The sequence below is a fragment of the Canis aureus genome, chromosome 8 (assembly GCF_053574225.1).
Source record: "Canis aureus isolate CA01 chromosome 8, VMU_Caureus_v.1.0, whole genome shotgun sequence".
NCBI lineage: Eukaryota > Metazoa > Chordata > Mammalia > Carnivora > Canidae > Canis > Canis aureus.
Genome location: NC_135618.1, coordinates 44,390,749 through 44,415,055, shown reverse-complemented (window position 1 = coordinate 44,415,055; position 24,307 = coordinate 44,390,749). Strand labels below are relative to the sequence as shown.

Genomic DNA, 24,307 nt, shown 5'->3' with positions numbered 1-24,307 from the left:
ATAGAACAGTATAGTTTCGTGTGGTCTTATTTTTGTGTTTGTACAAACCCCGTAGATTCTAATTGGTTCACAGTGGTTACGGACGGGGGTGGGGGGGGTGGATGGGTTGGAGGGAAGGCGTCCACGGTCAACTTTATAACCTAATACTGGTTTTACGTTTTCATGAGGAGCGTGTTGTCCATCTTAACAAATGAAGAAACATGCAGTGAAAGACAAGATCCCTTTCACGTCAACTTTCAGGGTGAAAAGTTTCTCTACCACGAATTCCCATCCTGGCCTCCGAAGCTGAGCTGACATCGGGAAGCATTCAGTTGTGGAGACTGGTGACAGTCATGTCTGTCCCTTCTAGAGTGGTTTTCCTGCCTGTCTGCTGAGACCCCCTGGACTCTGGGCGGCTCCGGGCCCTGGGCTGCAGGGCAGGGGGTGGACTGCACCATGCCACTGTCCGTATGGTGCTTGCTATGGACAGAAAGGTGTATAGGCCCTCGGAAAATTCATATGTTGAAACCATAACTCAAAAAATAAAAGGGGGGGGGGATCCCTGGGTGGCTCAGCGGTTTAGTGCCACCTTTGTCCCAGGGTGTGATCCTGGAGTCTCAGGATTGAGTCCCGCATCGGGCTCCCTGTAGGGAGCCTGCTTCTCCCTCTGCCTGTGTCTCTCATGAATAAATAAATAAAATCTTTAAAAAATTAAAAAAAGAAACCATAACTCCCAGTGTGAGGGGGTTTGGAGGTGGGGCCTTAGGGAGGTGACTAGGGTCCCCATGATGGGCTTAGGGCCCTTACAGGGGCTCTGTGTCTCTGCCCCCCCCAGGAAGGCCATGTGAGGACATAACGAGGAAGACGTCCTCACTGAGAACCTGACCATGGCCCTCCAGCCTCCGGAACCGTGAGAAATACATGTTCACTGTCTAAGCCGCCAGCCTCTGGGGTGGGGGGGGCCTTGGAGGGCAAGCTGGCCCACTGACCCTCGAACTGGCCCCGGGCAGTCAGGGGCTCCTCCCCGTCCCCTGGCCTTGGTGTGTGTGTTGGTGTCGCTTGACTTCTGTGTTTCTGGAGCCACCCGAGGACGCAGCCCTGACCAGTGGCCACCACTAACCTGGTTACGGCCCTGCATCAGCTCTTCAGGTTCTGGTAGGCGGGTGTGGGTCGCATCCCTCCTGCAGCCACCCCAGTTGAGGCCCCCAGCTTGCTGCCCTGCCACCCCCTGCGGGGGTGCCTCCCTATTCGGTCTCTCCCTGCCCTCTGTGCGTGGGGGCCGGTGGCAGTGTGTGCCTGGGGAGCGCGCCAGGGGCTGGTAGGCCCTCAGTGTCGTCCTGTGGTAGCCACCTGAGCAGACCAACCCCCAGGCCGTGGCGAGGGGACATCGCACAGCTGGTGTCCTAGTGCCCTGGCTACAAAGATAAGACCTCCGTGTCACGGGGCCTGGTACGCGCCACTCGGTGGCCGTGTTTACCGCACTCCCAGAGCTGACTTGGGGGGCTTGGCTGGGGGGTGCGGTCTGGGCTGAACTGCTAGGGGTGCGAGCTGTCCTTTCACTGCTGCTTTGTGACTTCAGGACTGGAGTCCCCAGATGGAAAGCAACAGGGTCCCTTTGAACCCCAGGCAGAGTCCAGCTTTTATGGCCTTGTTTTGATCCTGTGGCATTCAACTATAAAATCGGGCCCGATTCACCAGGCAGGGCCCCGGCCACGAGGCCGTGTTTGAACCAACTCTGGGGACAAAACATCCGTTTTGCTGATTAACAGCTGAGATCCACTCCGGGACTCCGTTGGGCCTGTATCCGCTTCGGGAAATAGATTTAATATCCACGAGCGGGACCTTTAGATGGTGACGGAAACATATCATTCTTCAGAGCCGTATGCGACACACTGTGTGTCCTGCCACCTGGTAACTGTGCCCGGTTAGAGGTTTCTCATGCCCTGGGTCCTTTGTCCGGGAAGCAGCGATGGCCACGGCCCCCCCCGAGGGTGCCTGGGAGGACCGCCTGACTTCTGGGGACACACTTAGAATCACGCTTGGTCCAGGGAAGCACTTGCTGAGTCCTAGTGTGCCTCACTAGCAGCGACCTCATTTGGCAGAAGAGGTTCAGAGGGGTGAAGTGACTTGCTGGGGGTCACCCAGCTAGAAAGCAGCCGAGTCAGGTCATTCCCCTGCAGCGCCCTCCCTCCCTGGCAAGGAAGCAGAACAGTAAGTAGAAAACAGAGTCTGCTTCTAACCTTGACGTTTTGACGCCTTCCACCACCCGCCTTAGGGAAGGGGTGCCTGGGGGGCTCAGGCGGTGAAGCGTCTGCCTTCGGCTCAGGTCATGGTCCTGGGGTCCTGGGACCGAGCCCCGAGTCACGGGCTCCCTGCTCCTTGGGGAGCCCACTTCTCCCTCTCCCTCTGCCCCTCCTCCCCACTCGTGCTTGCTCCCTCTCTCTGTCAAATAAATAAATAAAATCTTTAAACAAAGAAGAAGAAGAAAAAGGAAGGTACATTAGGAGCTCACAGCAACACTGACCGGTTCAGGTTGACTTTCCAAGGCTGGTGGCCGGGCTGGCAGCTAGGCTGGCCGACACGAAGGTCCTGGAGTGCGGGACAGTGCCTCTCCTCACCCGATCCCAAGGCGGCCACACACATTTGTTTAACTAATATACCATCCTTCATACATACATCTCTGTTTCAAATCCTGGCTTCCAAGCTGTGTGATTTGGGGCAGTTCCCCCAACCTCTCTGACCTTGTTTCCTCATCTTAGAAACAAGCATACAAGTACATAGCTCGTGCGTTTGTCATGAAAATTATAAAGCCCCCGCAGAATACTCTGGCACAGAGCAGATGCTCACCAAATGATAACTCCCGTTACTCTATGTGATTATTTGAAAAATATGTTTGATGGTAAATCTTGCCTTCCGAGATTATTCCTTTATAGACGTGCTGAGTGTCCGGGATTGGGGAGGAACCTGCAAAACCACATGATCCACACCATGCATTTTACAGGTGAGAAGAGTCAGAGCCACCCACAGTCACTGACGCAGCGCGGGGGTGACCGGTGAGGCAGGAGCCCATGACCCCGCTTCCAGGTCGGGCCGCCACGTCACCTTGACTGTCGTCGCTTCCTGACTGGCCTCCCTGTCACTTCACAGGAGTGCTCAGCGTGTTGGGTGACCCCCTGCTCCGAACCTGCAGCTCCTGCACCAGAGGGTGGGAACGCCAGGCCTCTAGGCAGGGCGCAGAAGGCCTTTGGGGCCGAGTCCTGCCCGTTTCTTCGGTCTGGTCTCTGGCTCTTGTGGTCTCTCTGTGATGACACCATTGAGTGCCCTGCCCTCACCCTGCCTTCGTGCCTCCGGTTAGCTTTGCTCTTGGTCTGCACTGCCTTCCATCCCTCCTCAGAGTCACTCACAGTTCCCGCTCGACCCTGGAGATGGAACTTCCACCCCGACCTGGGGCCTCTTCTTGGTGCCTCCACAGCATCCGGGGTCCGCCCGTACTCCGGTCCCTGTGGGGTGCTGTGACCTCTGTCCTGCCAGAGGATGAGCTGAGCCCAGGGACCACGCCTCGTCCACCCCTGGGCCCCTGTCACATGGTAAGTCCTCAACAAGCTCCTGTGAAATTTGTGGCCTCACGGTGCTTCCTGAGCCCGAGGCAGGCTTGTGCAGGCCGACGAATCCCCCAGGACATCCCTCAGAGGTCTGTAATAGGTACTGAATACGTACTTGCCAGACAATCACTTAAGGAAACTGTTTCCAACCCCAAAGAGGTCACATTCGTGCAGATGTTTCCGTTATAAATTTTTTTTTTAATTTAAGAATACCGATTAACACAGGAAACAGATTTAATTCACGGAATTGTGCGTATGGTCATCAGTTACATTGTGACATGTTAATTTCTTTATCATGTATTGGCACTGTCACCAGAATACTGTAAACAAGTTCACTTTGAATGCGTAAGTCGGCGGTACTCCCTAGCTGTGGTTCTCTACCATGAGCCGATGTGTGTGTGTGTGTGTGTGTGTGTGTAGAGATAGGTACAGATATACAGGTATATTAATGTTGTGCACAATTTTGCATGGTTACTGAGTGTCAGTAAAAATTATAAAAAAACACCCATTTATAATAAAAGTGAGGATGTGCTAAGACTTGCTATTACAGGACCTTGTTTTCTGGAAAAGTGACAAGACTTGCTAGAGATAGTTACTGAAGTCTATGGCACGGATGGAGATGGATTCCGTTCCCAGACCGTCGGCCACAGAAGCTCTCCGCGGGCCCGGCCCCAGGCGGCAAGCTGTCGGCTGGGCTCCCCGCCTCACCCACCTCTCCCCCTACAGGCTTGAGCCCAGCTGAGAGTTCCTTGCCTTGAAGTTCTTCCAGCTTGACCCCCACCCCCCAAGAGAGGATGCCTCGGGAACTCCTGTTATGCCCTGAGCCAACGAGAGTGTGTTGATAAATGGCTTAAAAAGTTTCACGAGAAGTAACTTCCCTTGGTAAGGAGTAAGTCTGGAAATGACTTTCCAGGTGAAATGATGTTATTCCTCTACGCTGGCCCCGTGGGAGAGAACAAAATATGTATAGCCCACTCCCTCCACCGAAGAGAGCGGAGTTTCTGGTTGCGGCCGGGCTTGCAAACCTGTCAGACTCTGGGAACCTTTAACCGAGCGTCTGCATCCAGCGCTAGGGTTCTCCAGAGAAAGCATACTTATGCCAATAAATGAATTATGGTTTGGTTTGCATCTGGCTTGTTTGTTGAATAAGGCCTTGGAATCTTGGGATATTGCCTGTGGGGTCTGGAACCCCAGTGAAAGGTGGGAGACCGTGGACTGATGTGTCTGTGAACGTGCTGTTCCTGTCTCTGCGACACTCCTCCGCCTCCTCCTTGCCTCGTCTGCTTGGAGAACTCTTGCTCATTCTACAAAAAAGCCTGCTCAAGTGCTACTGTCTCCCTGAAGCCTCCTGACCCTGACTGGCACTCTGTCTGATTTCCCTGTCTTCCCCCACGTCTGTTACAGCACTTGCTGCTCGGCTTTGATTGCTGGCTTAAGGGTCTGTCTTCCCCAGTGACACGGGAGTCCCTTGAGAGCAGGGACTATGCTGCGTTTCCCCTTGTACTCCTAGTACTTAGCCCTGGGCCCGGGGTGGAGCAGGGGCTTGACGAAAGTTCCATGAAGGAGTGAGAGTAAACGGATGGGTATACGAACGAGCGACACCGTGCACAGAGAGGGGGACAGCGCGCCCGGACAGCCTTGCCCAAGACCAGAGTTCTTCTTAACAGCGGCGGCTAGCGTGGACTGCGAGATGCACAGCGCACACAGCCCATGGCTCTGACCGTGCCTGTTAGACGTGCCGGTGCCTTTCATTCTCTACAGAAATAGGTCAATGACCGAGTCTGCTGGAGGGTGGAAGCAGAAAAGAAAGAGAGACAACAAGACAACCACCACCAGCTTGAGGTCTTTGGATGATTAGTTATTAGGAGAGCAAAGTACTGGACTGAAAACCTTGGTATGTCCACCCCCGAGGCGGCCGGCCACGCACCTGGAGATGGAGCGCTTCCTATCGGGCAGGGAGGGCAGCCAGGCTTCCCGAGTCCGCCCACCGAACACCAGTCCGTTGCTGTGGGACAACCAGATGCTCTTTTTAGGAGCGTCTGGGGTCACCTCGGTTTCAGGAATGTCTTGCCTCCACAAGAGGCCCCTTAGCCTCAGCACCAGTACAACTAAGCACGTAGCCCTCATCTGCCTGGTAATCTACGTACCCTTTACGTCGGGCAGACCTCTCACGCGGGGTGGGTGGCAAGTACAAGGAGACCACCTTGGACCAACAGGCGATCTTTATTCTGCGCGGAGCTCTGGCGCCTGCACGCACAGTGCTTCCCTCGAGAAGAAATCTAGTTCAGAGGCGGATTCCCTGCGATGGAGGAGCTGCGCACAGCTTTGCCATCCTGCGGGGCTGCTCACAGGTGGAGCAGAGGTGGAGGAGAAGTTAGAGACAGTGCCCCCGGGCGTGGGGTCTATAAGTCAGACCCCAGATGCCCGAGGACGCAGGAGGAGGTGGCCCTGCTGCCCCAGGCCCTAGGCTTCCGCTCCGGGCAACTGGCTTGTGCTTCCGACCTTTTGGCTCCTGCGTGTCCCTGTGGATGCTCAGGCTGTGCCCCCCACCCCGAGGCCTGGGATGACAGGTCACAGAGGGGACAGTGTTTGGGGAACGGAGGGTGGTAAGAAGTGCCACCGATGGCACCCGGAGATGCTTCGAGGCAAAGCCCCACCCAGGACAGAATTCACAGTTTAGAGGATCCCCAGCTGCACAGAGCGGAGCGGCCCCATCGTAGGGAGGCCACAGGGCCCCTCCACACACTGCAAGCTCAAGCCTGCTGTCCTTGCTGTCCTGCCTGCGTGCCATCTGACCTGTCCTTCACTGAACCGTGCATGGGACCTGCTCAGGGCTCCAAGGCCGGGCAGGCAGGGGACAGCACATCTGTCTGCATAGGGTGAGGGGGGCCAGCATCCTACATCACAGAATATGGCACTTGAGGGGGGACCGGAACCCACAGGTCCCAGCCCCCAGTCCCAGGAGCAGCTGTCATTCCCTTGCCTGGCTTCCAAAGAAACCGTGGGGGGTCAAGGCCGGCAGATCCGTGGCCACAGGACCCTCACGGCCCCTGCCTAAGACGACGTCCAGGGCTCACGCAAGAATTTCTGGGCTTAGACCAATGTGCATCATTGGCTCTGCAGGGAGGAAAATCAAAACCAGCCCCTCCCCCCCTCCCCCCCAAGCCACCACGAACATCCCCTCCCCATGAAGAACCCTTCAGTTTACGCATTCGCCTCTGATACTTTAAGTGAAGACATGAATTAGGCAAACTAATCAATTTGACAACAGTTGAGATCGGGGCTTTCTCATTGCGTAGTGGAAATGGCTTCTTTACTTGAAGTCTGCTAAGATGTCGCTGAAAATATTGAGGAACAGGTGTGCGTGGTGATCCCTGAAGACCAGAGTGGGGCGGAATCGAATGGATTTGTCCCCGCAGCCTCCCAACACCACGCCTGAAAGCAGAGGCAGGAGGGGGTCAGCGGGGGGGCGCAGAGCCGCACTCCCTCCACCCGCCTGCCCAGCAGGCTCTCTTTCTCTCCCTCCCGCCTCCCACCTCACATGCCTGCACTGCTGCCCCGCTGCTGCTGCCCCCGAGCCAGGCCCGCTGAGACCCAAGTCCCAAGGCAAAGTCCTCGCCTTCCAGAACCTCGTGGTGGGGTCAGGAAGGAAAGAAGCAAACAGGGAAAGGACAGAAGGGCAGGCAGGCAGGGAGCAGGTGCGGGGGCCGGGCTGTCCCCAGGGGGGCCGGGTCTGCTGATTTGGGGTCCAGAGGCTTCCGCACTGACTGGCTGGGTGCCCTGGTCGAGGCCTCACAGCACCTGCAAAACCCACTTCCTCACTTTAAGAAGGAGGTGGGTTAGCCCTGCCCCTCGGGGATCCTGAGACACAAAGGGCCCGTCTGGGCCTGACCCACCTCGGGCCCTCTGCCCACACACTCCGACCCCACTGAGCCTCCCCCTCGGCTCCCCCCAGCCCAGGGAGGAGCCCAGCCTCTTGGACGGGCTCCACAGGCCACGGTGATGTGCACCTGGCAACCCCTCCTCACCCTCTGTTCTAGAGGCTTCCCGGTCTCCAGGGGCTCTGTTGGGCCTCAGACAACTGCACACGCTTCTGCCTCCTCCTCAAGGAAGCCTCTCCTGATTTCCTGGCTTTGAGCCCCCCCCCCCCCCCAATTCTCCATCCTACCCCGTCCTCCTTGCTGGGACCTGCAGCCGGTGGTTTAGGGATGCTGTCTCCCCCGTCCCCGCCTGCTAGGCCAGAAGCTCCTTGAAGGAAGGGCCCTGATGGTCTAGTTCACTCCCGTCTCAGTTCTCTCCCGTGTTGCTGCAACTCACCGGCTCCGAGAATAGCTACGGAGTGAGTGTGTAAGGACATCCCGGCGGCCTCTTTCCCTTCTTTTGAGAAAGAGCACCCGGACTGTTTTCAGCCCCAGGCACCCCCTGCTGGCCCGTGCCCCAAGGCGCCCCGAGCAGCGCTGTCACCAGGTGACCTGGGACCCCGGTGAAGCTCGGCTCCCGGTCCTGTTCGCTTACCTTTGTTTCTGGCCATTAGAATGAGTTTATTCCGAATGGTTTCATCGGGAGTGTCGAAGGAGCAGAAGGTGCCTCGTCCTCTCACTCTGCTGATGAACTGGGGGTACCGGGCCTGCAATGGGGGGAAAAGGTGATGTCAAAGCCTGTCACCTGTGCGGTGCTGCCCTGGGTCTGGCAGGACGGTGGTGGGGTTATGGGCTCTGGCTGGGGACACCTCCAGTCCCGAGTCCCAAATCTGCTCTGCCTCTTTCTCCTGATGCACCCTTGGGCCAGTCACGCAAGTGGCCCGTGCCTCAGTTTCCTCTTCTGTAAGCTGAAGCTTCTGTCATCTCCCAATGGGCCATGGTGGGAATTCAGCGACACAAGATCTCTGTGTCAAGCGCCGGGCCTGGCCCCTGGCAGGGGCTCAGAGGACGTTAGCCATCTTTATCTGTGCTTCCTCTAGAGAAGCTGTGGTTCTGGCAGGAGAGGAAGCTCATCCTCACTCCAGGCTCTGAGACGGGGTGCTGGCTTGAATGGTGCTCCCTCCCCGAGGTCATGCCCACCTGGAACCTGTGAATGTGGCCCTACTTTGAAGTAGAGTCTTTGCTGATGGAATTAGGTTGGGGGGAGGCCACACTGGATGGGAGTGGCCCTAACACTAAGGACTGGTGTCCTTATAGGAGGGAGGTCTGGATGGAGACACGGGCATGCAGAGGCTGGACTGGGTTCCCACAGGCGGAGGCTGCCGAGGATGGCTGGCAACCTCCAGAAGCCGGGCAGGGCGTGGGATGGGTTCTCCCTCTGAGCCTCCAGAATCAGTGCCTATGCTGCTACCTCGGCTTCGGATTCTGGTCTCCAGAACGGCAAGAGAATGAATTCCTATTTTAAAGCACCCAGCTTGTGGTCATTTGCCCAGCAGCCTGAGGAAGTTAGCTTCCCAGTTATGTCCACTGGGTGTGGGAGATCTTGCTCCTTCTCGACTCCAGCGTCCATGCGAAGGCATGACCCAAACTAATCTCAGGGCAGGGGTGCCTGGTGGCTCAGTCGGGGAAGCATCTGACTCTTGATTTGGGCTCAGGTCCTCATCTTGGGGTTGTGGGATCGATTCTCTCTCTGCCCCCCTAAAATAAATAAATCTTAAAAAACAAAAACAAAAACCTCAGGACAGTGAGGGCAGAGCCAAGGGGCAAGTGTCATCTCATTGCAGTCCCTCGGTGGAGAGTGGAGATGATGCCACTTTCTGGTGGTGGTAAGGGCCCATGTGTGTGCCAGGCGCTGTGCTAGGCACTTACAATCAGGGTCTTGAATCCTTGATCTACCAGCAGAGGAGGGCCTCTTTGGTCTCTGGGGAACTGAGGTTTGGCAGTCACTCCAGCACTTTCTCTGCTCGTTTGGGCACCTGCCTATTGGCTGGGAGGCAGCGCTTCAAATATATTCCCCCCTCCTCTATTTTTAAAGGTTTCAACTATTTATTTGAGAGAGAGAGAGAGAGAGGGGGAGAATGAAAGAGTAAGCGAGCACAAGCAAGGGGAAGGACAGAGGCAGAGGGAGAAGCAGGCTCCCCGCTGAGCAGGGAGCCCGACCCGGGGCTCCATCCCAGGACCCTGGGATCATGACCTGAGCTGAAGGCAGACACTTCATGGACCGAGCCACCCACAAGTCCCATATTCTTGCTGTCTCTGGGGACATGGTCTCATCTACACACACACGCACACGTGTGCTGAGTGTCTGCTGACCTGATTAATCAGTGCAGGACGTGGAGCTCCCTCCCAACCCCTCCTCATGGCAGGGCCTCAACTATTGTTCCATATCCACAGGCATCCTTTTGTTTCACCCATTTGTCTGGCTCATCGTTTTGGGGTGTTCTGTAACTCCTTCTTGCCTAAAGCTTTGTAGGGTCCTGACAGGGCCCTCTCCCCTTCCATCCCTTTAGATGAGCCTCTGGGGCCCCCCAAAGTGAGCGGCCAGTGTTGGCTCCGGGAGGTTTCCACAGAACCCTCATCTGGGGAGGCAGGGAGGAGGGAGGGAGGAAGGAAGGGCACAACTCTTGCAAAGGCTTTTCCTAGACCCACCTCTACCCAACTCCAGTTAAAATGCAAATCCAGCCCAGGAGGAGAGAAAGAAAAAGAAATTCTACACAGAGCCCACCCACTGCACCTGCTGGAGGGTCTCAGCTGTTCCAAGAGCCACACTTTACCAGTTCAGAGTCCGCAGTCAGGCGGGACTGGGGTTAAAGCCTGGCCTCCTTGCTGCTCACCTCCCCAGGCCTCCCATTTCTCACCCAGAAAATGAGCATCATTATGTTTTCCTAAGTTCAAATTGTTCTGAGCTAGGAGTGCCTGAAAAAAAAAATGCGGGATGACCTAGTTAAATCTGAATTTCAGATCAACAACTTATAATTTAGTATAAGTATGTCCCAAATGGTACACGGGATATACTCACTCTAAAAAGAAATTAGTTGCTATTTTCCAAATTTAACTGGTGGTGTTGTATTATGATTTGTTAAATCTGGTATCCCTACCTTGGGATGTTGTGGGGGGAGGGTGTCTGGAGCTCCTGCCACTGCCCGGTGTCTGGAGCCAAGTCCTGTGCCTGCCCCCTGGGCCTCAGACTACTGGAATTTAAATTTAATGGGGGTGGGCTGGCTTTCTTCTCCTCCTTCTAAAGGAGGAGAAGTCCACCTATTCTGAGGATTACATGAGATAAGGCTCTTAACACAATGCTTGGAGCTTAGCAAGTTCTCAATTAATGGAAATAACCATTATCATTAGGTCCTTGATCACATCAGAGAAGTAAACACCGGCAGAGACATGACTTTTTTTTAAAGTAGGCTCGGTGCCCAGCGTGTCCAGCTCACGACCCTGAGATCAAGACCTGAGCTGAGGGCAGCCCCGGTGGCTCAGAGGTTTAGCGCCGCCTATGGCTCAGGGCGTGGTGCTGGAGACCCGGGATCGAGTCCCACGTCGGGCTCCCTGCATGGAGCCTGCTTCTCCCTCTGCCTCTCTCTCTCTTTCTCCTCTCTGTGTATTCTCAGGAATAAATAAATAAAATCTTAAAAAAAAAACAAAAACAAAAAACAACAACCTGAGCTGAAATCAAGGGTCAGATGCTTAACCACCTGAGCCACCCAGGCACCTACAGAACTCGGCCTTTGAAGTCCACCAGAATCAGCTTCCAAGCCCATGGGTGCCAGAGGGAAGCTGTGTCACTCTGGATAAGCTACTAGCCCCTCCACGCCTCAGTTTCCTCTTCTGTAAAATTGGGATAGTAATGGTGGCTCCACTCACTGTATTGGTACTGGACTTAACTCCACGGGCGTACGAGAGCCCCTGTTCCAGTCTGGGCATGCAGCGGGCACTCAATAAATGGAAGCTGTTACCACCACCAACTGACCCCCCCCTCACCACCACCACCACCACGGCCATAACCCCTTGGTGGTTCCGCTCAGATCCCGGCAGAAGGGCTCTCTGACCGGTGCGCTGGAGAGTCATCTCTCCTCCAGCTCCTGGGCTGGACTGGGCCCCCGACGGCCCCTGCCCTGTCTGGGAGAGTCACATGTGCGTGTGTGCACGTGCCTGTGCATGCGTGTGTTGGGTGGGGGCGGGTGGCAGGCAGGGAGCATGAAGTAACAAGGACAAGCGAGTGTAACCGGGAGCTGTGCTGTCCCGTGCGGCGGCCACACATGGCCTGAAATGTGCCAAGTCCAAGGGGAGCTGTGCCAGGGTGTCAGGGTGAAGGACGGGCTGGATGGCGAAGTCTTGGTACACGGAAGGCAACGCGAAATGCCCCCTTCGGTATTTTCTGTGCTGACGGCAGGCTCAAGTCAGGGTGTAATGGGTCAGGAAACTCTGTCATTACTAACTTTGCCTCCTTCCCTTTTACTGTTTGGTTACTAGAACGTTTAAAATGGCTTCTGGGGCTTCCCACGTCTCCTGTTGACGGTGCCGCTGCGGGGTGGCGTGTAAGAGGAGGGCAGTCGCGACGAGGGACCAGGCGACACGCTGCGGGGAATGTGAGTGGGGCGACGGATGCCTGCACTTGGTGTCAAAGGGAACCAGGAACTGGGAGTGGGGGAGGGATGGAGCCCCTAGGAACGGGAGATGGTGGCGGGGGTGGGGGGAGCCGCGGCCGGGGTCGGGGGTACCTGCAGGTCCAGCAGCCCCGTCAGCAGGGCCTTCCCGGCATGGGCTGCGTTATTCAGCAGGTCCTCCCGCTTGATGATGTTGATGACCTCGGCCAGCAGCAGGTTCTTGGACGGGTCCCCCAGCCAGGTGTTAAAGATCCGGTAGGGCTGGAACGGGGCGTCGGAGGGGCTCACACACAGGCAGACCCTGGAGGGCCCCCTGCTTCCCTCAGACACACCCGTCCCTCCTTTAGGAGAGAAACGAGCCTGGCGAGCATCGACCAAGCTCAGGGAGGGCAACACACGGCATCTCCCTGGGTTCTTTCCTACAGCTAGGGGCTGCTGCTGGGGAGGCCAAGCTGGCCCATGCCCCGGGCAGTCCCTCGGTCCTGGGGAAGCCGCGACAGTTGGCCCGTAACTACGGTGACCTCACTTTATACAAAGGAGCCAAGTCTGAGAAGGTACGGGATTTGTCCCAGAAAATATGGTGGTGGAGTCAGGAGAGGCTCGATGGCCACTCACCATGACCGCCCATTTATTCCTCTATGAAGTACGCAGGTGTTAGGGGAGACACCGAAAACACACTTGCAGCCTCCCTTGCAGACAGGAGTGGCCGTGTGACCAGATCTCAGTCAAAGTGTTAGAAACAGAAATATTGTGGGATTTCTGGGAAGGCTGCTTTCTAAAGACAAGACGGGGGCCACTTTGTCCTTCCCTCTTTTTTTCTTCCTTCTGCTTGGAATTGGTATGTGATGGCTGGAGCTCCAGCAGTAATTTTGGATCATGAGGCAACCTTGAGGATGGAAGGCACAGGCAGGAATGGTAGAGGAAAGGGTCCTGGGCCCCTGATAACTGTGTGCCTGTACGTATGAGCATCCCCGTGGATACCCGGCAGTACAGTGCAGTGGTTTAGAGCGTGGGCTCCATGTTTGAATCCTGGCTTTGTCACTTCACAGGCTATGTGACCTTGGACAACTTACTTAACCTCTCTGTACCTGATTCCTCATTAGTAAAGTAGGAGAGAAAAATAACACCTACTTGCTTAGATTGCTGGGAGAATTAAAAGTACTGGGCCGGCCACAGAGCGCGTGCTCAGTTCACGGCAGCAGCTACCAACACTATGGTATTGGCACATGGGAAGCAGGGGACTGACGGTGGCTGCGAGGAAGTCGCCCTGCACAGAGCTGGGTGAGCATGACCACTGGCTAATTACATGGGTCAGGAGTGGTGTGACCCGGCCAGGGTCCCCTCTGCTCCTGGTTTGGAGGAAGAGCCAGGGGTGGTGAGCCAGGGGAGGGCAGGCGGCTACTCACGGCGTTGGGCCTGAACTCCTCCTTGTGGAAGAAGCCCCCGGTCATCATCTTCTTGCTGAAGGTCATCACATCCGCTGGGTCAGCCAAGCCCCAGTGCTCATGGGCCCAGAACTTGCCAGTGCAGCCGCCTCCTGTCTGGACCTCATCCACCAAGAAGGCACAGCCGTGCTGGTCAGGACGGGAGACAAGGGGCACATCAGCACCCACCACCGAGGACCAGCCCCGGACCAGCCTGGGACCCCGCGTCCACCCAGAGGCACGCTGCCTTCTGGCCTGTGGACCAAGCCCCCGCTCCTGGGCCTGCAGAGCAGCTCTGCCGCAGCGGGGTCTGAACCTGTCCTCAGACTGCTGAGCTGGGATAGGACCGTCACTTTAGGACGTCCTGAACGGAAGCGTGGCAGCGCTGCATTGGGCTTCAGGCCGCGCAGGGTCTTCTTCCTCCAGCAGAGCAGCTGACGCCTGCCTCCCAGGCTCCAGCTGGCCTGTGGCCAGTTCTGCTCACCACCCCGACTACTACTTGCTGAGAATCTGTGTTTAGAGCAACTCATCTTACTGGTTAGATGTGCCAGTTGCACATGTAAACACGTGGTATTAACCTAGAGTCTGCTCATTTGGTGTCTGTTGAGTGGACCACACTGGGCTGCAAGAGGAGATGGGTCTGGAGAGAGACAAGGAGGAGGCCGAGGCCTTCTCTTGATGGGGAACATCCCTGACTAGCTGGCAGGGTGGAGGCTGAGCCTGCAGTGAGGTTTTATGGAGAAACTCCCTCCCTTCCTGCCTCCAATACCGTGAGGCCGCCGGGCAGCCTCTGACCTTCTGGACATGGGCAAGGATCCCAGGGCTAACCCTTTGCTCTGGAAAACCCACTGCAGAGGGCCCATGGCCCCGACAGGCCCTGTGCCCTGTGCACTGACCTTCCTGGAGATGTCTCTCAGCTTCCGGAAGAAGTCGTCGGATGCGTGGTTGTCTCCGCCCTCAGACTGGATGGGCTCCACGATGATCCCGGCCACCGTCTTCTTCTTTTTCCGATATTTCACGATCAGATCCTCCACCTGTGTTCCCAGGGGACAAGTAACAACAGTTGGCGGGAGCCCCAGAGCAGCATCTGCGGGTGGGCAGGTGGGTTCCACCCCCTGCCCCCGAAGCGATGCTAAACGTGTGTTCATCGCATCCATTCAGAGCCGCTCGTGTGGGTGGGAATGTGCCCGACTTGGGCCTGGTGCTAGCACCTGGCGGAGAAACTCAGGGCGCTGGTCACGGGGGGGGGGGGGGGGGGGGCTGAATGAGACCACTCAGCACAGGGTCGGGTGTAAAGAAGGGGTCGCTGCTGCCGCCGCTGTTGCTACAGGGTCATTAGTGTGAGACCATTACTGGTAAGAGAGTCTCTTCTGTGCAGATTCTCGGATACGTATTTGTTTTAAAACCTGTGATTTCTAGAAAAACTGCAATGATGTGTAGTTAAATATTTCTATTGGACAGGGCTGAATGGCCTCCATTGTCTTGTCTCTTTTATTTGCCACAAGTACCCAGCACCCAGCACCTTGCTTCCCACCCAGGACGTGTTAATTATTAACTGAAAAGGATGACAAGTCTAAGAGGCTGACCAGCCTCAAATCAGCCTCTTTTGAGCTCAAATTCCAAAGCTGAAGAGTTTCCAGCTTCTTTTCCCCAGTGAAGACTCTGTCCAGTGCCTAACATGGAACCCCAGTATGTGGAACAGATTAAAGGATGGCTGCTGGTTGCGGCGCTGCCCGTCCCCAGGCCCTGGCCTGCCCCTGCTGCAACCCCAAAGCAGCCCCAGCACTTGGGAGAAGGCTGGAAAGCGGTGGGCTCCAGGGTCCCTGGCATCCACTTTTTCTATGGGCTGCGCCACAGCCTCATAAAGTCTTTTTCTGGAGTCACGAAGCCTGCCCCCAAAGAAGCTTAAACGATAAGGTATCAGTACCCGAAACAGGGAGATGGATGCCAGGAGGCAAAATCAAGGTGTCTCATTACTTTTCCTGATGTGGAACGTTTGGGACACAAGGTGTCTGTCTCCGCGTCCCCCCCAGAGACTGCCACGAGGGTCCCAGGTGAACTCTGTGCTCCTCCTCCCCGGGGGTAAGGAGACGAGGCGGGAGAATGTGCACAGTCCCGGGTTACCTCTTCCAGGCAGCGGGCTTCTTCTTGCTGGTTCTCTTTCACAAACTCTTCCAGAGGGTATTTCAGCCGTGGGAACGGAGCGATGGGCCAGTCGAAGGAAGGGATGTCGATCTTATGAATAGCTTTGGAGTGTGTGGTCGCTAAGCATCCTGGGCCAGCAAAACAGAAGGTGGTTGGCTTGGGGACGTAGGAGGAACAGTCTTTGAAAAGGAGATGACAGGCAGTGCAGGCCACGTCTTCCAACACCCAGGGAGGCCTGCTGCCTGCAGTTCCGGTGACACCCCGAAGCTAAAGCAGAACCCGTGGGCCCGTGTGTGCGTGTGCATGTGTGCGTGTGTGCACGCGTGTGTGTGCATGTGCATGTGTTCTACTTTCTGAATCATCACAGATGAAGCCCAGGCTTTGGAGGCACGGAGCCAGGGTTTAAGTCCTGGCTCTGCCACTGGATGGCCTTGGGATGTTCCTTCTTTTCGGCGTCTTGGTTTCCACGTCTGTGAAGTGGGAATGACAATCCCCAACCCCCGCTCTGCAGAAACGGCGTGGAGTCAGTGAGACACCGCTGAGCTACCCAGGCGTCCCGTGTCACTGAGACACTACGTGAAAACTGTCAGGGTGGGAGCTACGGCAAGCGTCACTACGGTTGCTGCTGTCACTCATACCCTAACTGCCACCGGGGGATCACGCCGGGTCCTCCTTACCCATGGTCCTCCCGTGGAACGCGCCCATGAAGGAGAGGATGCTGTACTCGGGGCAGCCGGGGGCCTAGGACCAAGAAACAGTGGTTGTCAGTCGCTGCTGTAGGGATGGGGGCTGTACTGTTGGCCCTGCACACCTAGCGGAACACACGTGCATTGGAAGAACCGCGCTCCCTTCTCAGGACCAGGTTACAGACTGAGCCCGCAGGTCTGGCATCCAGCCCATAGGCGTTTTGTTTTGCCCATGAAGTCAAGTAAAAAATTCTTTAATCGAGAGATTTAATATAAGTATCTAAACTTCTGGCTTCTCACATGCTCTGCATCATCTGGGCCCCTTCTCCTCCCGTGGCGAGAGCAGGTGGCTGAGCACAAAGGCTGGGCGAGCAAGCTGCCCCGGGCCCAATGCTGCCTTATGTCCCGACATCCCCTGCTGGGCTATGGGGGCTTTGGAGTTTTGAACTCCTCGTGCCAGCAGACTGCTCTGGCTTCCACTGTTCCAGGGGGGCCGGGTGCCTCCTGGGACACGGGGCTGGACCAGGCATCTCACCAGAAGTGCTCCAGGCCCTTGGAAGGGGTCTGCGGGGCTGTGGCCTCCTCCTACAGCGGCTGCCCTGGGCTCGGGAGGGACGCAGGAACTCCCTGCCGATGGCACAGCAGCCTTGTTTCCCAACCCCTTAACCTGGCCAGACCCGTTTCCAGTGGCTTCAGGCCGACTCTGGGCTGCAGAAGTAACCCCGGGACCCAGGGTTGCTGGGAGGCGCACACAGTGTTTTCTCAGGCGGGCTCATCTCCAGGTCCCTGAGACCTCCAGGAAAGCACCCCCCTGCCTCCACACAAACTCTGGAATACCCTCCTGTCATTTTCCTTGTTTGCCCCGATGCAGCCACTAAATGTGAGCAACGGGATCTAAAAACGTTGATGGAACAAGATGCCCGTGGGTGTCAGATGAGACTGAGGGTCGGCACAATCCACTGCTTTCAAAGATGGCCAGAAGGAAAAAGAAAACGCTTAAGTTTGTGCAGGTTTGTATGAACACAGAGAAAGGGGTAGATTAGGAAAAAAAAAAAATTAAGGAAGCATGCAAAGAAACCAAAAACAACCTTACCACCCAGAGGCAGCTCACTGTAAACGTATTAGCAGGATTTCTTCTGGTAATCTCTCGTGTACTTATTTACGTGGTTGACAGCACAGTGTCTGTGCGATTTACCTCCACTGTTTTCACTGAATTACAGCACGTATGTCTCCAGGCCAAGAGAAACCCTTTGTGACTATTTTTGCTGTGGGTATGTGCAGGGGGTCACTGAGTATAGTGGCTCTTGATTTTTTTTTTTTTTTCAGCAGACACTTCTGTCTAAATCACTGAATGAGGGAGGACAGGCCTGGTCTGGTTGAAGCTGGCTGGGGAGCTTGGCATCCACCCACCCTGTTCTCCCTGTACCCCCACCGCCAGCCCCCGCCTCCGACACCAGCTTCTTTGGCGCCTCTTTGGACCGCTGGGGTTCCATTTGGAACCCCTACACTCTGTCCCCCATCCCCCGTAACTGGATATACAAGTGGTTCCCAATCTTTCCCGGTTATCACGACTATAAGCGCCAATGGGGAGAATGCCCCTGTACGTGCCTCTGTGCTGACATTTTGGATGATTCTAGAAAGTATATTAAAGGCTCCTCAGTCAAATTCAGGCAGCTGTCCTGGGAAACTGATGAGTGCTGGCCAGGAAGGGCCCCACTCAGCCCTGATGCCAGGGGGATGAACCAGGGAGTGGGAATGCTTGGGGATCCCTCGGTAGGGACACAATGTGCGCCTCCCAGATATCTGTGTGGAAGCCTTCACCCTCACTGTGATGGTGTCTGGAGGAGGGGCCTTTGGGAGGTGGTCAGGGTTGGGGGGGTCCTGGGGGTGGCATCAGAGCGCCTGCACATGAGGCACCTGGGCACATGAGGACACGGTGAGAAGGCACCGTCTATGAGCCATGCAGAAAGCCTGTCCCAGGGAACTGAACTGAGCTGCCCCTAGGACTCCAGCCTCCTGAACTGGGAGAAAATACATCTCTGTTGTGGAAGCTGTCCAGCCTGAGCTCCCCGAGAGCCCGGGGTCCATCAGCCAGCACCAGCTGGAGGGGCTGTGGCAGCTGTCCCATGGCCTGGGCAGAAGGGCCCGCCGTGCTTACCTGGTTGATCATGCACGTCTCCAGCTCCTCTTTGGAGAAACCTGTTTGACCCCTTTCCTTGTTCTGACAAAACACAACAGACGAAATCTCAGACTCCCTGGGGGGAGAGGGGCTTCCACTTTGTATGCAAACCCACGTTCAGTTTGGATCCCTAGCGAGTGCTTTCTCGGGGCTGATCCTATACACTGCCTGGTGCACCTATGCACCAAAGCACGAGAGGGTTCATTGTGCTCGCAGCAGAGTAAGTAGAGGAACACACAGGTGCATTATTCTTCCATTGGAACAACTAAGAGCTGCTGAGGTGTGTTATGCCAAGGAAACCAGTGTAATTACACTGGGTAACTCAGCTCCTTACACCACCCACCATGGGATGTTTGGGAAGCCCCATCCAGGCAGTGGCCCTCTCTGGGTTTTAACCATGGTCACTGCTGTTCCGTACTCCGGCCGGGTAGGATGCACAGCTGGACAAGGGGCGAGTGTGTGGCTGGGGGTGGGGAGCCCGTGTGTATGTGTGTGTGTGCGTGCACATGCTCATGCCCCAAACCTCACCCGGTACCACATGAAGATCGTCTTAAAGGCATTTTCATTGGAGCAGGAGCCGCAGGACATGGTGATGAGCTGGGACATCCCTTTGGGAGCCACCTGCAGGGAAAGACAGTTGTGGGCTGGCTCTGTTTTGACTTCCACCTGGCCCTTGCTGGTGCTGAACTTCTGCAGAGGTGCACGCTGGACGCTGGAGGCTGTGGGGAGCTGGGAGGGATCCAGGAAGGTTCCCGAGAGCAGGACTAGGAGAGCTGACTTGGGCTCTTCCAGGGGGGTGGTGAGAAGCCCAGGAAGGCCCTGAGGCTGGAGGGCAAGGAGGACAAAACCACGAAGAGCAGCCCAGACTGTCCTGCCTGGCACCACAGCCATCCCCTGAAACACCCACATTTTACGGTGGGAAGTTGAGGTTCAGAATGACCTTAATTGTTGCAACCACGAAAACCGAAATGTTGGGAAGGGTTGAATAACACGCAAAGCTCCGATCAAGCAATAGATATCAATCCCCCCGGTTCCTTTTTCCTGCGCACAAGGAATCCCTTCTTCTCTTCAAGAGGAAAATTAAAAATGCCCTTCATGAAAGAACCAGCACAAGAGCAAGACTAACACCCCCATCCTCAAAGGAGTGGGTCTGGATCCTCTCCTCCCCCTGCGGGCACCCCCTCCCAGAGACCGGAAGGGCCTCCCTGTGGGTCCCAGCAGGTTGTCCTCCCACCCGCCCTACCCCTGAACTCACCGAGAGCAAGGACTCCCGCAGCTTCTCCACGAAGTTCTCAGGAGGAAGGATGCCCAGGGCAGGTCTGTTGATGAATGTGCTCTGCAAAAAGGCAGGAGACCCACAGTGACTTCTCAGCCCTGACCTGGCTCCCTGCCGGCCAGAGACCAACCGAGCTATTCACAGCGGGTGTGTTCAGGTGGGCGGACGGTGTTCGCTAGGTGCTGGCAGCAGCTGGCTTCCCTGCACCGTCAGAGAAATCTGCTAGGATCGCTCCACGTGTAAGAAGTACCGTGATATTTCCTGGTTGCGGTATTGCACTGTAGTTCCGGAAGATGCTACCACCGGGGGAAGCAAAAGTTGCAAAAGTACTATTTTTGCAACTTCCTGTGAATTATGATTAAGTCACAATTTTATGATCATAATTTTGTAATTCTAATTTTATACACTGTAATTATGATCTAAAAAATCCACCCATCCATGGCTCAAAAACAAAGAGTGGACACTAACACGTGCTGGCGACGGTGCAGAGCACCCACGACCCTCGTTCACAGCTGGTGGGAACAAACTGGGAAGCGGCGTGGCGGTTTCTTACAATGTGGAACACGTGCCCTTGCACACGCACGCACGCGTGCACACACACACGCCCCGTCACTCGCCAATTCCACTCCTAGGCATTTACCTAAGTGAAATGAAAGCACACAAGGACGTGATCATCCGTGAATGTTTATGGTGGGTTTTATTTTTATTTGCCCCAAACTGGAAATGACCCGCACGTCCCCGCATTGAGGAAGGATAAGGGAATGGGTATCTGCACACCACAGAATATCCCTCAACAATAGAAGGAACCATCTATTACACATGTGGGGGAACACAGGGGCAGCTCAGTCATGATGCTGAAAGAGCCTGGAGTCAGAGAGGCACACGCCCCACTGTCCCCTTCTTAGGATATTCTGGAAAAGGCAAGACTAGCAAGAGAGACAGCAGCGCATGGTTGCCAGGGGCTGGCCCGGGTTGGGGGAATGTCTGGGTGCTGAACTGTGCTGTGTCTGGATTTTTAAAAATTGTGGTTAAAAAAACAACAGGTGACATAAAACGTACCCGCTTAACCATTTCTAAGGGTACAGTCCAGCAGTGTTAGGTATGTTGTCATGCACCCATCCATGCATCTGTAGAACTTTCTCATTTTACAAAACTAGGACTCTGTCCCCATTAACCACCGACTCCCCATCCCTTCTCCCCCCAGTCCCGCAACCACCACCGATGTTTCTGTCGCTAGGACTCTGACGACGACTCTAGGTCCCTCGTCTAAGTGGACTCACACACTGGCTTTGGTGACTGGCTGCTTTCACTGAGCATCATGTCCTCGGAGTTCATCTGTGGTGCAGAGTGACTCAGGATTGGTGAGGCTGAATAATATCCCGTCGTATGAGGAGACCACACTGTTCTATCCATTGATGGACACTCGGGGTGCGTCCAGGCCTGGCATCTGGCACGGTGCTATGAATGTGGGTGCATGAAGGTGCCTGGATTTGGGCAGCGACTACACGACTGTGTGTTTGTGAAACCCACAGAGCTACAGAGCACAAAGGATGGGTTTTACTACATGTAAATTATACTTTGATCAAAAAAAAAAAAAAAAAAAGGGTGGGGGAAAGGCATTAAGAGGCAGTGTTGGTCCTGGAATTTCCACACCGAGCCGGGCTTAGGAGAGCCATCTGATCACGATGCAGGCTGCAGCTCTTCAGAAGTGGGATGGGAGGAGCATGAAAGAACCAGTGTTAGAAAAATTACCTGACTCCCTATATATGTTGGTGTTTTATTCTAATTTTGATAGATGTGGGTCCAGAGGAGTATTTCCCTCTGCAAGGGAGTTGACAGTGCAAATCTGATTCCAAATGGGCACTCGCTTCTGATAATTCGAAAACGAGGGGGCCTGGTGGCCTCGGAGGTGAACCTGCCTGGCCCTAGTGTTGGTCAGCTCTGCCCTGTGACTTTGAAGCAGGATTGCAGGCCGAGGGAGCCAGCGCCTCCAAATTTCAAAAGAAAAGGGAAATGTAGATTTCAATGGGAAGTCACCCCACTATAAAATGCTGGCCAGAATTCTCTTAAAACAACCTCTGGCCAAGGGACAGTCCCACACTCAGGTAGCTGCATTCTTGAAGAAAACCAGCCCCTCCCTGCCTGATGGCTTCAAAACACAGGCGTGGCCACTAGCTGCCCAGACAATGACAAGTTGGAGGCACATGCCGGGCCAAGGGCCCCAAGCCTCCCTACAGGCTTGTGGGGCTGCAGAGACGTGCTTTAAAGTGAGGATAAAGGAGAACATTTAATTCTGGAAAGATGCAGACCCCGTGGGGTGAGTCTGTGGGCTCAGATGGAATAAGGCCAGAGGCCCCCTCCCCTGGAGATCCTGAGTGCCCCAGGCTGGGGTCGGGAAGGGTCCAGGTAGGCTCTGCACAATGCGTAAACAGCGAGGTTCCCAGGAGTGGATCTGGGTTTTAAAAAGGGATTGTGCTGAATGCATCCTGGACTGGATCCCGGGAGCAGGAAATGGACACTATTGGGGAAAGTGGGGAAATCTGAACGAGGTCTGCACTACACAACGTGCTAATTTCTTAGTTTCGACAAGGTGCTGTGGGGAGAGAGATGTCGGCACTGACGAACTGGGTGAAAGGGAGGTGGGCACCGTCCCCACCTTGTCTGGGCACCTGAAGCTAGTCTATGGTCGCATCACCTCGTTAAATGCACAGGTAATGACCCGGCCTGGGGGCTGCTCAGGTTCCTCTCTTTCAGACGTAACCAGTGCAGTCATCTTAGGGCAAATCCAGGTAGCGCTCGCTGGACAGGGAGCCCTCAGATGCGCCCTCCTGGTGGCTCTGGAATTGGGCTCGGATGGCTAGAAATCGGGGCGGATTCATACTCTTATTTTTTTCTGCTTTGTGACCACCTGGGTGAGTCTAGGGTAAGTGGCTGGGGACGTTAACCCTCCTCACTGTAGAGCTGGGAAGACCAAGGACCAGAGAGGTCAAGCAACCCGCCCCAGGTCACACAGCAGGTTGGAGCAGAATCAAGACTCCGAGCAGGCTCGCTGACTTCAGAGCCACTCCTTTGCCAGACACGGCAGGCAGCCTCTGCCTGAGAACGTTAATGCAGGATATGAGTCGGCCCAGTGCAACCCAGAGAGACCTTGGCTGGCCTGGAGCGGCCTGGAGGGGGATCTCCTTTTGCTCCAGCTGTTAGTGGGGCTCCAAGGAAACCAAGCGCATCGTGAGGTCAGGGTCAAGGCGAGCTGCTGTCACAGGCAGTGGGGGGAGCGGCTCACGGAGGGGAGGGCCGTGCTGGCTGGTAGCCTGACTGCCTTTCTGGGGCCAGGGAAGATGTGGGGGTGGTGTTCTTGTTCAACAAAGCATGACATTAAGAACAGAGGGTATCTGGGACATTGGGTAGCAGAATCAAATGAGGACAGGTTTCTAGAACCCTTGCTGTCAGGCTCAGCAGTCCTAAAGCACAGTGTGAAGAGAATGGGTTTTGGTTTAAGAGGCTGTGCAACCTGGGGCATAGGGTGACCTCTCTGGTCTTCAGAGTCCTTATCTTCCAAAAGGGGGACGTCTCCCTTGCTGCCTGTACGGAGCCAGTGATGCGTCAAAGTGCAAGATGAGGCAGCAGCTCAGTCTAGATGAATAGCAGACAGGCCAGGAGGTGACGGTGGCGGCAGGTGTCTGACTGGACCAGGTCAGCAGTCCCAGGTGTCATCGATGTCAGGCTGCACTCATCACTCAGCGCAATGACTGTGCACTGATCATTTAGGAACTGTGGGCACTGTAACGAGTGGCCCTGGTGACACAAGAAACTGGAACTGGGGCAGGAACCCAGAAATTGGATCCAGGGGCCACTGTTTCATTTTTTTGCAGCCACATGAAGTAATTACATTGGAGTTTGAGGGTGATGTGGTTGGGGTACAAAAGGGTTGATTAGCCCCTTCGTAGGACTACAATGACCTGGCAGGAACCTGTCCTCGATGGGCAAAGTCCCATAATCGCTGCCGAGTGCATCTCTAGCCAAGAATCTGGAAGACCCACCATGTCAGCCAATGGTCCACCAGCCTGGTGCCCCAGGTGTACCCCCCTGAACTTAGGGCAGCTCCCACTTCTCTGAGACTGTGCCCAGGGGCTCCTTTCACTTGGCCGAACCCAGACTTCTGCAGGAGAACACCGTCAGCACAGACCCTGACCTCGCCAGCACCCAGAACAGTGCCCAGCACGCAGGAGGTGTTCAATCAATAATTGATGACTGAACAAATGTCAAGAAATGAGGCTGAAGAAGCAGGAGCCAAACCACCAAGGGCTTTGCACCTGAAGTGGGGGAGTTGGGGTGCATCCTGGAGGCAGTGGGTAGGAGAAGGAATTCTAGGCAAGGCGCAGCTCGGGGGCGGTGAGCACGGGCCCTCCGGGGTGGGGGTGCTGGTGGAGAGGGGCTGCTGGAGACACGCAAAGCCAGGGCCGGCTGGACAGGGTGAGGGGTGAGAGGC

General features: G+C 55.6%; 1 protein-coding gene across 3 annotated transcripts in view; it reads right to left on the bottom strand.

The window, feature by feature from the left end:
- Positions 1–3,758: 3,758 nt before the first annotated feature.
- The window catches only part of ABAT (4-aminobutyrate aminotransferase), an 85,554-nt gene continuing 65,005 nt past the window's right edge, over positions 3,759–24,307 (bottom strand). For all 3 annotated transcript variants that reach the window (XM_077906575.1, XM_077906576.1, XM_077906577.1), the window contains exons 7-16: positions 19,798–19,878; positions 19,071–19,163; positions 18,522–18,584; positions 16,355–16,418; positions 15,657–15,805; positions 14,429–14,566; positions 13,515–13,682; positions 12,223–12,369; positions 8,097–8,208; positions 3,759–7,016 (exon numbers count right to left, since the gene is read on the bottom strand). In XM_077906575.1, the coding sequence (XP_077762701.1) occupies positions 6,895–7,016; positions 8,097–8,208; positions 12,223–12,369; positions 13,515–13,682; positions 14,429–14,566; positions 15,657–15,805; positions 16,355–16,418; positions 18,522–18,584; positions 19,071–19,163; positions 19,798–19,878 (1,137 nt within the window). In that variant the 3' untranslated portion in view covers positions 3,759–6,894. The remainder of the gene's footprint in view (positions 7,017–8,096; positions 8,209–12,222; positions 12,370–13,514; positions 13,683–14,428; positions 14,567–15,656; positions 15,806–16,354; positions 16,419–18,521; positions 18,585–19,070; positions 19,164–19,797; positions 19,879–24,307) is intronic.